Source organism: Symphalangus syndactylus, chromosome 7 (assembly GCF_028878055.3).
Source record: "Symphalangus syndactylus isolate Jambi chromosome 7, NHGRI_mSymSyn1-v2.1_pri, whole genome shotgun sequence".
Taxonomy (NCBI): Eukaryota; Metazoa; Chordata; class Mammalia; order Primates; family Hylobatidae; genus Symphalangus; species Symphalangus syndactylus.
The window spans coordinates 133398106-133417202 of record NC_072429.2 but is presented as its reverse complement, the minus strand read 5'-3'; the positions used below and the strand labels follow the sequence as shown (position 1 = coordinate 133417202).

The window sequence follows — 19097 nt, the reverse complement described above, 5'->3', positions numbered from 1 at the left end:
CTGAATTTCACTGCATCTTGTTCTGTGCTCTGGCTGTACTGAATTTCACTGCATCTTGTTCTGTGCTCTGGCTGTACTGAATTTCACTGCATCTTGTTCTGTGCTCTGGCTATACTGAATTTCATTGCATCTGTCCAGCCCTTGGGCTGTTGCTACACCCTTTGCTCTGCCTGGTGCTTTTCCCCATCTCTTTACACCTCCTCCCATTCTTCAGACTCGTAGGAATCCCACAGTGTTACAGATCAGGGTCATCATCTTCAGGAAAGCATCCCTGGCCACCGGCTGCTTCCCACCCCACCTTCCCCTGACCCTGACAACCCAGGGCAAGCCCCCTGTCCTTTTCTTCCCTGGACTGCAGCCTGTTGGGGGCAGGGACTGCATCTGGCCTCATGGTTCTGTTTCTAGCCTCCACCAGAGCATCTGACACATGCTAAATTCTCAGTGGACAGAAGAGAGGGCCCAGAAGTTGTCTGAAGTATATGTGGGAATTGAACACATGAGTCCAAAGCAGAGAGTGGGTGGCTTTCAGAGATGGCTTATTCAACAAATGGCCCACCTCTTAGCGGTGTCTAAACACAGAGGCCACCTCGATTTTTCTGCAAATCTAGTGCTGATGTTATGTAACTGCACATTCCTAACTCCACCCAAGGAGAGTGGCAGCTTTCCAGTCTAGCAGCTCAGCACAAGCACTGGCCTTTCACACCTCTTCCCCATGTTAGCCTTGTTTTCTATCCATCTTCTGCTTTCTCAGTCACTTCTGGCCCCAGCAAACTTGCACCAACCTGCCCGTCTGCCAACTTCATTAGCAAAGGGCCGCCGAAAGCTCAGCATGGGGGAGCTGTTCACCTATACGAAGGCCCCACTGAGCAGCATCTGGGCCGTGAGGGGCCTCCTGAAGTCAGGCCTCCACTCTTCCCTAGACGTCCCCCTGGAACCGCAGTGCCTGAGCTGCCCCCACCTGGGGCTTGCTGCATTCATTCGCTCTCTAACTAACACTCTCTTATTCCTGTCGTTGCTCAGTACAGAGGTCAAGTCCTGGTGGGGCGTCTTCCCTCCTCTTCAGCTGTGCCTCATCTGGTGGTGATTTGAGCAAGACTTCCACTCTGCACTCTTTATCCCAGTGATTCATTTGAGAAGCAGCATTCACTGTTCACCTTTGTGCCGGAAAGGCGAGGGAGAGCATGACACAGGTTGCCTCCTCAGAGCGGCATAAAGTGCTAGCTGGGATCCAGTGCTGCTGGTGCTTAACAGGAGTCAGCACAGCATTGTAGGGCACACTGGTGGAGCTTCCTGGAGGAGAGGGCATGGACCTGAGTTCTCAAGGGCAAGAAGGGATCTTTGGGAAAAGATGGTGGACCAGCACAGCTGGAAGTTCAGAGGCGAGAAGACATGTGTGTTCCGGGACCAAAATTGATTGTGGGGGGAGGAGTCAGGCAGGGAGGGCCTTGCCTGTCCAACAGGGGAGTTCAGCCTTTGTTTTGAAGGTTACAGGAAGCCGTGAATATTATAGAAAGGCTGTGGGCTTCGGAGGTTTTTCACTTGGCTTCAAATTCCAGAATCACCTGTTACTAGCTGAGGGCTCACATCGACTCTCTGAGCCACCCCTTCTCAAAGGGATGCGATGGGAATCCCCTCACCCTGCCTTCCTCACAGGGCTCCATGAGAATTACAGGAGATATAGGATCCACAAACACTCTGTAAACTGGGAGGGACCTACCTGTTCAGGTCATTATGAGAAGTGACTGTAAACCAGGGGACAAGTAGTGTCACAGGCTGCAGAAGAGAAAGAAGGAAAGGAAGCATGAGCGAGGAGAGATGTCTTCTACCTGCAGGCCTTTGTTGAGATTTAAAGATGGAGATACACAAGTGTAGCAATGGACACAAAGCCATGCCCATACCCGCATACATGTATACACACATATCACATTCACGTATGTGCACAATATTCATGTACTCACACACCCACATAAGCATGGATATCCATGTAGACATATGCAAATATATGGACACATACAGACCCATATACATGCACATGGACATATACACACATGGACACACACCTGTACATACAGATATATACATGGACACACATATGCGCACATGCACACCCATGTTCCTGCACACAGGCATGCACGTGTACATAGCAAACCCTCGCACACACCCCTCACCCCTATGCACATTGCCTGCATCTCGCCTTCGATTGGCTCCTGTCTTTGCATCATTCCTCTCCCAGGCCTGATCTTGTCAAGTCCTGCTCATCATGGTGCTCACTACATTCTCTGTGGTGATGATCTTGACAGTGGCTGTGTTCTCCTGGTGGCTTTCTGCGTTCCGTCCGCCTCCCCTGAAGCAGGGAAGGCTGGATCTGGATCTGGGGCTACCTCCGAGCAGGTTCTGAGAACTGATCCTGAGAACAACAGGAGTGCCAACAAGAGGAGAAGAAAGAGTGGCTTCTCTGTTCATTTCCTGAGCTACAGCCCCAGGTGCTTTCCCTTTCAAGGACATTCATGACATCTGCGAGAGGGCTGTTCTCCAAGACATGGTTTAATAAATAGGAATCTGATTCCATTTATTTAAAAATGGATCGGAAACATGAAGGGTGCCTGAAGCAAAACGACCTCCTGATGGTGGTGGCGACGGTGGCAGAGATGTCGGTGGAGTTTCTTTCCCCTGAAAAACATAAAGGATGATTCCTGTCCTAAAGAGACCCCCCAGCTCATCTTCCTCCCAGTGTCTGACGGAGGGCACAGGCTTGCGGGAGGGCACCGGGAATGTGGGCAGCATCTAAAGGCAGCTGCGTTGGCGGCAGCTTTGTTTCAAAGGGATGCAAACCCAGTAAGAGGTTCACTGATGCCATCCCACTGTCATCTGGTTTTTCATTTTAGGGCCAACAGGGGTTTTATTTTAAATTCTTTTATTCATCACTTATTTATGTGTTGAGAGCTAAGTTCAAATAATTTGGTAGGTTCTGCATGGTCTGATAAAACCCTGGAAATTCCAATCCCCTGTCAGGACTGAACAGGAAGGCGGCCCCAGCCCCTCCGCACAGGCGTGTGGGGAACTCGGGCACCAGGAGGTTCTTCGCACCGTGTTTTGAAAGCTGTGATGCGAATTTGTGGTGTTTATCATATTCCACCAGCAGTTTAAACAATTGTTACTTTAAATACCCAGCTAGTAAGAACATTTTCCTTTTCTGGTTGCCTCCTCTGTGGGATTCAGCCATAAGATTCAGCTCTCTCTCCTCTTAATGAGTCTTTGTTTGTCATGTTTTGATGTCCTTGAATGTGTCCTGGGGCTGTTTCAGTGTCCTGGGGAGGGGTGTTGGTGCAGCCTCTGACACAGAAAGACCTATGTTAGGGGATTGGGTTTCAGAGGCTGTGGGCCAGGTTATACACTAAGGCCAAGTGTCTCCATGGGCCACTGCCTTCCCTACAGTCTTCCTGTTTGGCAAGACACCTCCCCATCAGTGTCAAGGATTCCAGAAAACGTGTGTCAGATGAGGAGGGGTTGTCCTTCCTGCTTCAGCCAGCCTCCAGGCATTTTTGAGACGTGTTTCCCAGGCAGAGGGTACTTTCACAGAGGAGTCCATCAGTGCCTTCTCATTAGAGAGGAAAGAGAGGTATGAAAAAAGACTGTGCTAGGGTCAAATGCAGGAGGCCAGTGGGAGAATCAAGAAGATTGTGTGGACCCTGACACTGCAGCCACCTGCTTGGCCAAGCCCAGAGCTGTGCACAGTGGCCTGGCTGCTGCGACCATCAGGCTCAGAGGCCTGGAGGAGCAGGGGGAAGCAACTATGTAACTCCCCAGGACCCAGTGGGTGGGCAGAGCCCCCCCAGGGCAGTTTGTCATCCTCCCCTGTGTCCCCCTCTCCTCTAAAGCTGGGACACTAAGACTTCTTAGGGTGCTGTGAACACTAAGCACCTAATACACGTAAACTCTTCACATAGCACCTGACCCACAGCAAGCACTTCTTATCATTCCAGATTGTAATCTCAGAGCCCTAGATCTGTCCTGATGATGATGTTTCCATCATCATCATCATTGTGTGTTTACTGCTTTCTTTGTTCATCCAGGGATGGTCCCAGCTACTCTGGAAGCTGAGGTGGGAGGAACTCTTGAGTCCGGGAGTTTGAGGCTGCAGTGAACTGTAATTGTGTGACTATACTCCAGCCTGGGTGACAGGATGAGACCTTGTCTCAAAATAATAACAATCATTACAACTATTATAAATAATATTGTTATTCCAGGGAAAATCTACTTGGCGTTCGCCCCTGCCCAGGTGCCATGCTGTACATTCTGGCTGTGTTCTCCCAGTAACCAAAGTGCTTTGTGGCTTGGTGTGAAGTTGCCTTGTGCAGGCTGGGGAATTTTGCAGACCAGAAGTCAAAAAATCTGTGCTCTATTTCCAGCAGTGTGGCCCTGGGCAGTTTATTTTCTCTGAGCCTTGACTTCCCTTCCATAGAATAAGGTGATTGGACCTTTGGGACTTTTGGAGCCAAAAGGGACTCTCCTCCATAGACAGTACACCGTCTTCCCTACTTTCAGATCATCTGGGGGGCTCCTGCCATACAGAGTTTGAATGAAGGGCAGGCAGCAGCTAGCCCTGGAGTCCATGGCTGCTCCAGACAATTCTCTTTATCGTCGCTTCCAGGTTCTACACATGGGCAGTTCTACAGCTATAGGTTGGTACAAAAACTGCAGTTACTTTTGCACCAGCCTAAATCACCATCACCTACTATGTGCCTACCAAGAGCGTGGCACTGGACTGGTCACGGAGGAGCCAGTGCTGTACTTGCTTCTGGGGAGATCTGTGCAGAGGTGGATTGTAAAAGCCTTTGTGCACTGGCTCCTCGGGGCACCCTTGGAGCACTGTGGGAGCAATGCAGGACCCACCTTCCTTAAGGAGGGTTTCCTGAGCTAAAGGAACTTCTGGGATTTTCTTAAATGTTGGGGGAAGAAAGCTTAACCTGAGAGGAATGGGTTTTACAAAAGAAGTGAGGAGAGGAGCTAGAGGAGAAGGAGAAGGCAGAACAGGCAGGGGAGTAGAAAAAAAGCAAGACAATGAGGCAGCCAGAGCCATAGCCACTGCCTGGCGCACAGTGGAGTATCCATCGACGTTTGCTGGATGAATGGATGATGACGGGTTAAAGCCAAGGAAGACATGGGGTCTCAAGGGGAAGCTGCCCTTCAGCACGAAGAGAGCCCAGCAAAGTGCCGGTCCTGACAGTGATCTTGTCCAGACTCCAGAACACTGGAGACAGCGGAACAGCAGAACGCAGTGCCTGATTCAGTGAATAATCTCTGCATCCCAGGGGTTAAGGGTTTCTGTCAAGCTCTCTATGCTGCTGCTAATTTATCTGATAGATGTGTTAGATACGGCATTTGGGGAAAATGGAGTACTCATCTCAGGGGATAATGACACTGTGAACGCCATATTATTTCTGTGGTGAAGAACAATTTTAAGCCTGTGCTAATAGATTAAGCTACTAGAGTGATTATTTTGAACAAAGAGAGTGGTTGAGAGTTCTACAGCCAGCCTGAGACTAATCAGGAGGAGTAAAGAGTGATAATTTAATCATCTCAATCCATAACATGGGATCCTGATAGTGGCTGTCACACTATACCAGCTGAAGGAGGTCTCTGAACCACCCAGACTAAGTTCCAGCTTTTGCTACTTTGTGGCTGTTTGACCTTACATAAGTCACGAGGCCAGGAGGAGCTTCAGTGTCCCCATTTGTAAAATGGGAACACAAATGCCCAAGGCACAAGACATTGTGTGTAAAGAATCGGGACAAGGCATGGGAGAATGTTCAGTAAACTGCAAGTGGCTAGGTGGATATTGGGTGCCGTGGGAGCAAGGAAGGAGGTGCATGGTTTGTAAAAACTGCATAAAAGCAAACAGAGTGTGATCATATACCATGAAATGCACAAAGGAGGTGCGCTCTGCAGAAAGCCTTATGAACCCCTTCTGTAAAGCAACCCACTCTCCCTCCTTCATCCTCGCTACACATTAGCTTTTTGTGATGTGGACATCTGTGTGGGCAGCGTCTGCAGGGCCAGCAGAGCCACTCATGAACACTGAGGAGAGTGTAAAGGAGGCCCAACAGCAGGCTGCAGGGGACCTTCAGGAACCCTTCGTGTCTTGGATGCTCAGTAACACGGCAAGGCAACAGCGTGCCCCCCTGTCACATTTGTGCACACCAGGAAGCCTGCTCTTTGCAGGACTTGTGAAATATACATCACCATTGCCTCCATCGCTTTTTCTGGTGAATTAAGCCCAAAGGATGACGTTGGGACACTTTTTTGTACTATGATAATTAGCAGTGGGTGAATTTCATGGGGATTCTGTTGGACAAACCCTGGAGGCTGAAAATTGAAAAAACAGAACAAAATGAATGGAGAAAGGTTATCTTTAAATAGATTTAATACTTAGAAAAGATACTATGGGCAAATAAATATTTAGAGGGATAATGAGAGAGGCATACTTCTCAGAAGGTCTTCTCATGTTAGGCAAGTTTTGATTCATAAATGTCACAGATTGGATGACGCAGGGCCCTTCTTTGAAAACCTTTTGTGCCTTCCTTTGTAAAATAAAGGCTCAATCTGTCAGCTGATGACCAAGGCTTTTCAAGATCCGCCTGCGAACTTCGTTTCAGGCCTCACCTGCTGCTTCTCCCTGAAATGCCTTCTCTCCTGTGACTTTTGCACAGCCCTGTTCACGCATTGTTTGACAGACATCCCTGAACGCCTCCCACTTGCAGACGGAGGTATGATCTGGAGCTCAAGAGTGGTGGCTGGAGTCTGGCTCAGCCGGGAGTGAAAGTGCCTGGGGGGTCAGAGAAGAAGTCAAGGTGGGAGGCCCAGGAATCCTCCAGGCTTTGTGATGGGCAGAAGGAGAAGAGCAGTGAGCGACCCTGCAGTCTGGGAGAGGGCGCGGAACAGATCCCAGTGCTGGGGAGGAGAGTGGTGAAAGCCTTGAAGAGCGTCTCATGCCGGATGGTAGAGAGTGCTCTGGAAGAGTGAAAACGGGACACTGCCCAGTGGGTTTGGTGACTGGGAGGTGGCCGGTGGCCTTGGCGGGGCTGTAGGGCACACGCCTGTTCTTTGCTCACTCTCTTCTCTCGCCTGCGATGTCCTTTCCCACTACAGACCCTCTGTGGCCAATGCCACCTTCCAAGAAGTGGTCCCAGGTGCTGCTGCAGAGTTACTAACACATCGTTTACCTTCAGGTCAGGCACACTGGCCCCCTCTGCGGCGTCTATGGGCAGCAGCCGTTTCTAGGCCAGCGAGGGACCTCCTGCTTCCTCCTGGCTGGTCCTGTGAGAACTTGGAGTCTGTCCCCTGTGCTGCCAGGGGACAGGCGGCTGCAGCCTCTGCCCCTAAAAGGCCCGGCCCTGGCATGGTTCTCCTTGTCCTTGGCAGTGATTTCAGCCACTGTCCATACTTGGGCATTGTGGTGTTAGTGTTTTTAAAGGGTGGGGGTTTTTAGCCAGTGGAAAATTTCCATCAGTGAAGGAGTCACTGTCCTCTTTAGGGTTAGCTTCGGTGGGAGTCACTATGTTCACAGAATGGTGCCATGACCCAGAGCCGTGTTAAAGCTCATGGATGGGTTTGTCTCCCTGTATTGTATGTGGTCTGTTTACCAGGAGTGTGGAGGGCTTGTTTGCACATGTGAGGCCCTGGGGACCTGGGTGTAAACCATCCCCATCCCCTCACCCTTTCTTTTGTGTGGCATTTACTGACAGGTAAGAGGAGAAAAGATTAGCTGCATGTTGCCTCCCCTTTCCCAGTCTTCTGTCAGCTTCTCTCTTGCAAAGTGAAATACATTAATATTTACTTCTAAAATCCTGGTTCATGGTACATTTTCCCAGTTAAATGAAATTGAAACAAATGGGAAAAGATGAAAAAAACAGATCTCAGTTCACTCTAAAAAAACAAATCAGTCTAAATGTATTGAGAGTTTCCACTCAGAATAGCTCTCCAGCTCCGGGTGGATTCCATCAGTCCGAATCAAAAGTTCCTTCCAATCCATAATTTTGGAACCTCCGGAGCTCACCCCAGAGGAACCCTTTCCATTTTTCTCTCTGAATTAAACATGACCCACCTGTTGACACAGCCCTGCTGACTCATGGAGACTGGAATAATCACAGGGTCAGGATGAGACCCTCCAAGCCAGTTGGGCCCTCCCCAGAGAGAGTGCAGAGTCAGAAGAGGCGGGGAATAGAAGGCCACCCAATGTCAATTGCAGGCCAAGAAAGGACCCGGACATGTCGTGACTGGGACCTCATGGAGGCTGCCCGAGCACACTTGCTGCTCCCTACACCTCCTGGGAGTCATGGCTCCCCGGTCCCTATGCCCATCCCTATGCCTCTCCTGGGACCCCAACACCGGCACAGGCTGCCCCTGGAGGAGCCCAACTACTCCACAGCACAGTCATTCACTGTGCCCTGTGCCTGCACCATGAGACTCGGCTTCCTCAGAGGACTGGGGGTTTCTAGCGTCCAGCGTGGCATCTGACACCTAGTGGATCATCAGTCAGCAAATATTGAGCACATGCTGTGTGTCAGGCATTCACCTTGGCTCTGGGGAAACAGTTGTGACCAGGCAAACATGGTTCTGCCCTTGTGGAGCTTGCAGTCTACTGGTAGCTGCTCAGATGACAAAAGTTCTGTAGAGTGAGAGAATGAGTGATTGACATGCTAGAATACCTTCCAGGCAGCAGCAGGTATTTAAGAAAGTGTGGTTGAGGCCAGGCATAGTGGCTCATGCCTGTAATCCCAGCACTTTGGGAGGCCAAGGCGGTGGATCACTTGAGCTCAGGAGTTTGAGACCAGTCTGTGCAATGTGGAGAAACCCTGTCTCTACCAAAAATACAAAAATTTGTTAGGTGTGGTGGCACATGCTTATAGTACCAGCTACTTGGGAGGCTGAGGCAGGAGGATGGCTTGAGCCCAGAAGTCATAGGTTGCAGGGTTGCAGTGAGCTGAGATTGCACCACTGCACTCCAGCTTGGGCAACAGAGTCAGACCTGGTCTCCAAAAAAAACAAAAACAAAAACAAAAAAGTGTGGTTGAATGAATGAATGAAGGGATTAAAAGCTCAGTGCTGTTATTGAGTACCCACTTTGCATACAGAATCTCCTTCCATTCTCCCAGGAGTCCTCTGAAGAACACACTTTAGTCCCTGTTTTACAGATGAGTAGACTGAAGGTTGTGGGCAAAAGTGTCTTGCCCAGGCTTCATAACTTATAAATGGTGGAGTTGATGCTCAAAGCCCGGTCAGTGCAGGACAAAGCACGTGCTCTCTCCACCTTGCCATTCAGACTCATCTGGAAATGAATGGGTGTCCCTGACACCCCTCTGTAAGTCTGAAGACTCTGTTATCCTCCAGCTAGATAATTCCAGGCCCCTTTGCTTTCCTCTTGTGCCTGTTTTCTAATCCTTCACTCATTTTTGCAGCTCTAAGGTCTCAACTCCATGTCTTTTGTTTCTCATCTCAAGATCAAAGACAGTGGTTATTTGAAAACAGCCCAGAGCTGGCAGCATGAGGGATGTGGGGTATTAGCACCAGCTGGCATTTGGTCTTCCCTGGAATCTGGCAGCTTGGAGCTTCAGAGAAAGGCCTGGCCATAGAATCCATGAGGTCGCTCCCCTGACGGATACCCAGAAGGCTCTCCTGTCCAGCCCTGTGGCAGTGAGTTTCCACCAGCAGGCCTTCCCCCAAATAGTTAAGGCATTAGTGTTGTTGGACGGACGACACCTGGGGAAAATCAGGCCTGCCAGGCGTCTGCTCCTTCCTAGTGGGATACAGATCTTCACACAGAGGCAAGCTCCCTGAGTGTGGAAACACAGAGAGCCCAGGATAGACGTAGTGCCTTTATCACTGCCAGATGGACCAGCTATACATTTCCAGGAGCACCCCCAACCCCTACCGCTGACACCTGCAATAAGTAACCCCCACCATGCCTTCCAGCTCTCATTCTCTAGGTAACCCCACACCTCCTGGAAGCCCCGGGAAGCAGCTTGGCATCAGGAAACAACCTTGGACTCTGGGTTTGAGCTTGGGTTCCACCATTTGCCACAGCTGGGGACCCTGACCACGTTGCCCTACATTGCTGAACCTCATTCTGTTCATCTGTAAAATGGGCATGAGAGCAAGCACAGCCTCGTAGAGAGGATCCGTGGAGAATGGACATGCTCTCGCAGTGCACTGGTTGCTCCTAAACTGTAGTTGTGACTTTGTTGTTACGCTGGACCGGGACGTAGGCGCTGTGTGACCTTTCTCTTGCCTCCTCCCCCAGGTCACCGAGGAGGAGCCCAGCTCCAACCACACGGTCATGATCCAGGAGACGGTCCAGCAAGCGTCCGTGGAGCTTGCCGAGCAGCACCACCTGGTGGTGTCCTCCGACGACGTGGAGGGCATTGAGACGGTGACTGTCTACACGCAGGGCGGGGAGGCCTCGGAGTTCATCGTCTATGTGCAGGAGGCCATGCAGCCTGTGGAGGAGCAGGCTGTGGAGCAGCCGGCCCAGGAACTCTAGAGGACATGTGGCATCGGATGGCCACAGGGCGGGGCCACCAGGCTCTGCAGGCACCCAGGGTGGGGAGGCCACCCGTCCTGCCCTACCCACAGAATGGTGCTCTCCTTTGCCCTCCCTGCCCAGCAGCCTGATGGGACTCTTCTAGTCCAACTTGGGGTGGGCAAGGCAGTCAGCATCACCAGCAACACCACAGGACCCTGTCCCCAGCATAGACACACCCCCCCTGACCCTTACCATCTGTTTCCTGAAAGACTTTAGCATCAGCTCCCCTACACATACCCCACACCTTCACCCCTTGCATCAGGATTCAAACAGAGACTCCCAGTCCCCCTCAGCATCTTCCCTGAATCACAGCCCCAGCTTCTTGACCCCCATCTAGGTGCCAAATGTTCATCTGCAACCGCTATGCAGTCTGGTGAGAGGGAGACAGCCATCACATAGAAAGTGACCTTATGGGTTTTTAATCACTGCTGGGTGGGGTGGGGGTAAGGGGATTGTCCTGGCTTTGTCGACGAAGTCCCACTTCCCCGAGTATTGAGGGCCCTTGGTATCAAGTGAGGTAAATTCACCCGTCACAGGGTCTCGCCCTACCATCCTGGAATTATTTCACTTTTAAGATAAATGCACTATTTCACTGTTCGCTTCCCATTCTAAGGAGGTGAGGTGGATGGAATAAAAACAGTTCCTGTCTGAATGCTTTGGTTCCTCAGGCGGGATGGCTTACATTTCCCCTTCCCAAGTTGAAATCTTGGATTTGGGGCCCACCCAGAAGGACCCCATCCAAACCCAGACACTTAAAATGCAGATGATGATGCTCTTTCCTCTGCATTTAGGTTTGCTTTGGAAACCTTTTGAGGTTAATGATCTCACCTTCCATTTCCTGGCACCCAGCATTTGATTTGCTGCCAGCCAAGAAGTGGCAGTGCCCTCTTTTCCACTGTGTATTTGGGAGGAACAGTGCAATGACCATCAGAGGTGTCATAACACAGGACTATGTGACCAAGGTTTCTAGTCTAGGTGCTCAACACGGATTCCATATGTTTGGAACTCCTGCTCTGTGCACAGCATTGTGGGGGCATTGACTTGAGTCCTGATACACCCAGCCCAGACCTGGGGTGTCTTGACATCTTCAACATCTGACACCCTCAGGTCAAGGTTTGTTTCCTCCAAGAACCCTTTCTTGCAATGAAATCTGATGCAGGTTTAGAAGCAAATAAAAGAGTAGCCACCCTGTTGAAGAGGGCAGAGTTCACTTGGCCCTCCCTCTTACCAGCCTTCTCCCCTCACCCCAGCAGGGCCTGAGGGCACCTCCTGGGAGAAGCTTAAAATCTGCTGCTCTGACTCAAGTAGAAAAGTGACTCCTTGCCTTAAGCAAGGAAGAGGGAGAACGCTGCTGACTTAGGATGAGTTAGGGAAAGCTTCATGGTGGAGGTGACCTGTGATAGGGCCTGGGAACCTAGATGGGCTTTGCACCTCCAGGGATTGGGGTGGGAGGGAGCGGGAAAGGAATTCCAAAGAAGAGTACAGCGCCCCCTGGGGCGGGCAGTGTGGGAGATGGACTTGAGCCATGAGCATTTGTGTTTGGCTGGGAGCAACTCTAAAGGGAAGGGCAGAAAGATGAGCAGAAGCCAGATCCTAGAAGAGTAGGGATGCGAAATGGTGGATGTGGATTTTACTACGTAAGCTGTGGGGCAGGCAGTGGCATTTGATAGAGGAGGGGACGGGTGAGGAGGTCAGGGTGGTTCTCCAGAATGAGACATCTTGCCCATGCATCCGTGTGGTCTGTGTTGAGATGGGTGAGTGCCCAGCTCGCAGGCAGAGGACCTGGGCTCAAACCCTGCCCTGTCACTTACCCACGTGACCTTGCCTTGCCACCAGACCTCTTAGCCTTAGTTTACCTATGTCTGAAATGGGTCTGAGGATAATCGCTGACTCCTGATGATTAAAATGATTAAATGAGTGAAGCCCCTGAAGCTGTTAGCAGTGTCCTGGTCCACACCCTGGAAACATCACAGATTGCTTGTATTCCTGGCATGGGGGTCTTAAACATGAGTATCCCTCAGACTCCTCCCTCAAGGGCAGAAGGTAGCGGGAGAGGGGGGGCCATGAAGGTGGCCTGGGAGCACTCCCAGGGTGTGCTCCGTGCTCTGCGCAGCCTGAGTGCGGAACCTGCCCTGCCTGGATACACAGACCCTGTGTACCTCCCTTCCCTTCCTGTCCTCTTGGATTGTGAGGAAATGCAGGAAGCTGAGGTGAGGCATTGCCGGTGGTCCTGGCTGACCAGGCCTGGTAGGTGTGTGGGTGGGGCAGACAGGAGGCCTGGTTCTCCGCGGTTCTTTCCTGGGGAGCTGATGCTGGGCTCAGAGGGGAAGCTTTCAAAGCCGGTGGTCCGTTTGTGTGACTGTGAGATGGAGCTTCTCACTGCTCCCGACCCCCTTGGCTATTGTTCTCGTGTGCTTTTTGACTCCACATGTTTTTTTGTGTCAGGCAAGGTAAAAGCTTGTGCTAAAAGGCTGAATTCTCTACCTCCCTGTTTTAGAATGTGTGTAAAGTACCTACTGTGTGCCAGATACCATATGAGGCCCTTTCATGGGCATCTTCCTATTCAGACTTCCTGTCCACCTGTGTCTTCCTAAGACTGAACACTGGTGCTTCTATAGAGCTTACTGTATGTTAGGAGTATGGATGTTCTCATCACAGCAACCCAGTGAGTTTGGTGCTATTGTTAGAATTTTATTCATGGGAACTGTTAGCACAGGGGAGTTAAGTAACTTGCTTGAGGTCACACAGGAAGTGGCAGAACCAGGAATTGAGCCCAAGCAATATCTGCACTCATAACCAACGTGCCTTCTGCTAACTCTTTTCTTGCTTTTACAGCTGAGAAGATGGTGGCTCAGTAAGTAACCTGTTTTGGGGGACACTTGAAAGGGATGTGTCTGGGACTCGAACACAGGTATGAAGTTCTTGTTCCCCCAGGTACTTTTTGCCCTCCCTGTGCCGTCCTGTCTCCCTGTCAGCCCTGACAACAGGTAGGCAGTGCAGGCCCAGGACATGGAGGACAGAGGCGAGGTGCCAGGTTGGCTACAGGGAGCTGAAGTCCAGGGCCACATGGCCAAGTGTGAGCAGAAGTCATTGCAAGGACAAGAGACCTAGGGCTGGCCCAAGGTCAGAGACAGGGTGGAGGCAGGAGATGGGGCCCAGCCCAGAGTGCTCTGTAATGCTTGGGCTGGGGAGGAGGCGGAGGCAGCATTCAGCTGGCCTAGCCCTGGAAGAGCCCTGGCACTTCCCACAGATGCATCTTCACAGACGACACCCACCTCTCACGTGGATGGGCTTTGCCTCTGTCGTGTGAGCTGGCCTCCATACTCTCATCTACTGAGGAAGGGGAGAAGGGCAGTCTTTAATTAAAGAGCTGAAGCGCAGGCAAGACAAACCTGGCCCAGCCTCACTCTTAGCAGGTGTGTCAGTTTGGGCAGGCTGGGCCACCTCTCCCCCATCAGCAATGGGGGTGATAAGATAACAATTGCTGAAAGGCACGAACGCTCCTTGTGCGTCAGGGACTTGCAAAAAATTTTCTGTTCCTTGAGTATTTGCTTCTCAGGACAGCATTGGGAGGGGTGGGTGTTCTCACCCAGTGCATAGGTGTAGAAGTTTATCAAATAACCGTAGTGTTAGAATTAATGGGACAATATTTGTGATGGGCTCAGCACACTCTGGGGTGGAGGAGAGGCTCCTGCCCCACTTAATAGCGCTCAAACATGAACATGACCTTGCGACCTGGCTGTGCAACAGCAAGTTTGATGTGTTAGTTGCTCTGAATTTGCATTTTTGAGGAGACAGTGACTCATTGTATAATCTGTATCTATGGGGCTAATTTGACAAATTAATTTTTCTTGTAATAAGTATTTAAAATTCATTAACTGTTGTCACTGATGATTTTCCCCTTGTTCGTCAGTTCCATCTTTCAAGGCTGGAGAAAAAAGACCATTTGATTCCAAATCCATCTCCCCTCTCCACCCCTTTTAAAATTCAAAATGAACTGTCCATCCTGCCCTTGGATAAAATCCAGGATTCCATCAGTCTCCCCACAGTGGGAATAGTTTTAGGTCATAGTGGGAAATCTTTGGGAATCAATTAACTGACTAATACTCTGCTGGAGGAAAGGGACAAAGTGCTGAGGGGAGACTTAATTTACCATGCATCACCAAATTTTCTAAGTACATTATTTTCAAGTCAGCTCAGCCCTTCTCTTAGCCATGATGGGGACATGTTTGGGTTTGATTTTTAAAATTCTAATCTATCACTGTCACCATTCCTGCTGCAATTTAAGGCTTCGGTGGTTTGTGGTAGATAACAGTTGTTATACTTCCTGCAGGCTAAGAAGGCAGTGATGGTTTAGTTTATTAACTATCACAAAGCAGACGAAAGGGAGAAGAAAGGTCTGTGTAGACAGAAGAAGATTGTGTCAGACCAGCGGCCATGGGGGAACCAGGCTGGAGAGAGGGGCCCCAGCTGCCTCCCCTCCTCCGTTCTGCACCTCTTTCCTGAGCATCCAGAATCAGACCTGTGGGTCATAGAGAGATGCCCCAGACAGCAGCCCTGGCCCCAGGGGATTGCCATGGGCCAGGTGAAACTGATAAAGGAGCTGCAAGTGTTAGAACTGCCTGCAGTGAACACGTAGGTCACATGCAGGTACCTAGAGGGCAGTTGGCCTCAAGAGACAGATTCTGCAGGGCCTGGGGGATGGGTGCTCACCCAGCTTCTGTCCTGTGTAGGTCATAGTTATAGCATTATTGACTGTAATAACTAATAGAGTCTACCCAGTCCAGGCATATCCAGAAGGCTATCAGCTGGCACTCTGTACAGAAGAAGTGTGGATAATCCCAGCACTCTGGGAGGCCGAGGCGGCCCTCAGAGGGTAGGATGGACAGTTCATTTTAAATTTTAAAAGGGGTGGAGTGGGGAGATGGATTTGGAATCAAATGGTCTTTTTTCTTCAGCCTTGAAAGATAGAACTGAAGAACAAGGGGAAAATCATCAGTGACAACAGTTAATGAATTAACCCAAAGAGGGTTAATTCATACAGTCCTTGTGAGTATTATCATTTGTATTCTATAGTAACCAAGGTCAAGATTTCAAGACCAGCCTGACCAACATGATGAAACCTTGTCTCTACTAAAAATACAAAAATTAGCCAGGTATGGTGGCACGCACCTGTAATCCCAGCTACTCAGGAGGCTGAGGCAGGAGAATCACTTGAACCAGGGAGGCGGAGGTTGCAGTGAGCCGAGACTGCACCACTGCACTCCAGCCTGGGCAACAGAGCGAGACTCTGTCTCAAAAAAAAAAAAGAAGTGTAGATACGTCGTGAGCGACTGAATCGTGGCCGTGTCTGAGGTCAGAATCCCAGGTTGGAGTCATCGGTTCACCCCGTAAGAGCTGGGAACATCACATGTTCTTTCTGAGCCTATTTTGCCATTTCTAAAATGGGGATCACAGTAGCACTTTCCTCATCAAATTGCTGTGAGCCTTCGATGAGATGATGCATGTCAATTTTCTGGCATGCTCAGGCACCCAAGGAGGGTTAATTCTTACAGTCCTTGTGAGTATTGTCATCATTTGTATTCTGTAGTAACCATGTTGGATGCATGAGTGGCAGAACAACCTGGAGGGCAAGTTCCCTTGCAGGAGCCCTAGAGGCTGGGGGAAGCTGGAAGGGACGTCTCCATTTGCAGTGATCAGGAGCGACCGTCAAAGAGCGATGTGAATGCAGAACAGAGACTATGAAGCAAGGCCAGAAGGCCAGGGCTGGAGGGACTGAGGGAGACAGTCATGCTGCTTCATTTCACAGATGAGCAAACTGAGGCTCCAAGAGGGAAAGGGACTCCCCTGATGGCACAGAGCAAGTGACTCTCTGAGACACTCCTGCTTGGCCCCATTAGTGAGGCGTGTGTCTTCAAGGGTCTGAGATTCCTGCCGCAGTCCTGGGAAGGCTTGTCCCTGGTGCTCCACCCTCTGAGAGCAGCCTCCTTCCTGGCTGTTGCTGACTCACTGCCCAGACCTTTCAGAGAGACACCTAGGAAGGGGTCATTACAAATCCACCCCCACTACAAGGACAAGCCCCTCCCACTGTGGGGTGCTCAGAGTGGTTACAGCCATCAGTGAGAAGGAGCAGCAGTCACTTTCATCCTGAGCCCACTCAGTCCTCCCTTCAGTGTGATTCGGACACCAGGTGTCTGCAGTGTTGGGAGCTCTGGCAGCCTGCAGAGGGAAGGGACCCTGAGCCTTGGACCCTGTCGGGCCAGAAGTCCACCTGGCCCATCAGAACTTTAAAACCTGTCCCAAAGTGCCTTGTTTCTTTGTGATAAGCAAAGATTTCCTTGGAATATCTACAAACCTAAAGCTATTTTTTTCCTCTGTTCTTCCCCTTATGTATCCCTGACATTCCTCTGTAAGTCTTTAAAGTGGGAGGTTGATACTGATCTCCCAGTAGAGGGGAAGGCTGTATGAGAAACACACATAATCACACTGGCAGAGGATGTACACCTGAGCCGTAGCAGCCGCCAGCATCCCACTGCTGGTGACAGAGCCATTTCTCAAATGGGAGCTGATCACATGGAGGGCTGAAGCACCTGCGCCCCTCATGTGGCATCCCCACTCCAAACTGCTCGGCTCCCTAGGTAACACAATGTTTGCGGCATCGCTAGAATTTAACACGTCTCCTGGAGGTATTTTCACGTAGCCAAAATCTACAGGTTGAGTGCAGTGTAACTGGGAGATGTTCTTTGACTGAAGCCCTAGGAACTGTCAGGCACCTTGAGTGTGCAGAGGGTGATCACACCTGCTGCAGGCCATACAGAAAGATGAAGAGGACCAGTGTACACACTCTGCCTTTCATGTTCAGGTCAGGTCCGTTAACTGTTTATTCTTCCCTCATGACGCCTGGATTCCAGAGGCTCAAAAGATAAAGCTTGTGCCAGTCACAGACCTTCCACCAAATCCTAGATGTCAGAGAGGGAGGACTGGAGGAGGCTGTGGTTGGGAGAATGTTCTGGGCTAAGGGGAACAGGGACGAGGAGAGTCCCACAGACATTGGAAGCTAATGTGCTGGGCACATCTGCCAAGAACCCTGGATCTGAACAGCAGCTCTTAACTTTGTAGGGCCACTCAGCTCTGCGGGTTCTGATGAAAGCCATAGACCTACTCCCCAGAAAAATATGTACACACACAAAACTTGAGCACAGTTGTAAGGCGTTCATGGGCTCCAAGTGAAGGATTTTTGTTCTAATTTAAATTAGTTGTGCAGCTTTGGGCAAGTCATTTGAGCTGTTGGCACTGCAGTTTCCTTCCATTGAAGGATGACAATGACAGTGTTCCCTGAGTGCTGATTACGTCAGCCTCAGCCGCGGGGGCCCCCCACCCAAGCCGACCTACCCCAGCTGGGTGCCAGCAGAAAGTGGATGTGGGGGACTCGTGGACTGCCCTGAAGAGCAGAGGTGTGTGGCCCTTCTCTGCTTCTCGGATGGCCCCACTTTACAGCCTGGGCGGTGAGAAGAGAACACGTTTTGAACTCAGAGGAACCTACATCCATCCCTCAGCTCTACTAGCTGTGTGCCCTGGGACACATCTTTGATTTCAGAGCCTCAGTGTCTTCATCTGAAAAATGGGGGTACTAAGATGCTTGCAGCTGTTGTATAAGATCTGTTACCTGCCTAGCACCTCACCTGACCCAGAGCAGGTGCTCACCTGAGTGTGATGGCATTTTGTAGGGAGCCAGGAGCTGTGGTCTCTTTCCCCATCTCTGCCATGGACTCTCTGAGTGACCTCGCATTGTTTGGGCCTCAGTTTCCCTGGCATACAGTCAGGGGTTTGGGGTTGGAGGATCTCCGAGGTCCCACCCAGCTCTCATGCATTGTGGGTTGGTGTTAGCCCTGGAGAAGGAAGGTGTCAGCTCAGTATGGAGGAGTCTGGGATTGGGGTGATGGATATGGAATGAAGCTACTTTCCCCAGCTTGCTGGCTCCACAGCCTCAGGCAATTGTGCTCAGTCTCATTGAGCTTCAGTTAGCTCGTTTATAAATGGGGATGTTTGCACCATCTGTAGGGTTGATGCAGTATTCTACACCTTGTCATCTAATATACTTAGCACACAGCATGTACTCAGTATTTGGTAGCTGATACTGCTGTTTGCTCAAAGACAGTGTTTTAGTTTTTCTATCCTTTGAGGATTCTTGATAGAGTCATGGCCTTCTGCAACCATGTAGGGTTTAACAAATGTTTTTGGTAGAGCCAGGTAGACACTTTGTTTTGTTGGCCATATGGTCTCCACTGCAGCTATTCAGCTGCACCATTGTAACATGAAAGCAGCCACAGATAGTATGCAAATGAATAAGTATGGTTGTGTTTTAATAAAGCTTTATTTATAAAAATAGGTGGTGAGCCAGATTTGGCCCATAGACCAAAGTTTATTGACCCCTGTCCTAGATGCTCTGATCTCCAGGGCCAGACTCACAGAAATTTCCAGGGCGTTTGTGTTTTATTTTGATTTCCACCAACCA

At 50.4% G+C, this 19097-nt stretch overlaps 1 protein-coding gene across 5 annotated transcripts in view; it reads left to right on the top strand.

The window, feature by feature from the left end:
- The window catches only part of ZFAT (zinc finger and AT-hook domain containing), a 235543-nt gene extending 224309 nt beyond the window's left edge, over positions 1-11234 (top strand). For all 5 annotated transcript variants that reach the window (XM_055287329.2, XM_055287331.2, XM_063643562.1 and 2 more), the window contains one exon: positions 10301-11234. In XM_055287329.2, coding sequence (XP_055143304.1) covers positions 10301-10540 — 240 coding nt within the window. In that variant the 3' untranslated portion in view covers positions 10541-11234. The remainder of the gene's footprint in view (positions 1-10300) is intronic.
- Positions 11235-19097: the final 7863 nt, after the last annotated feature.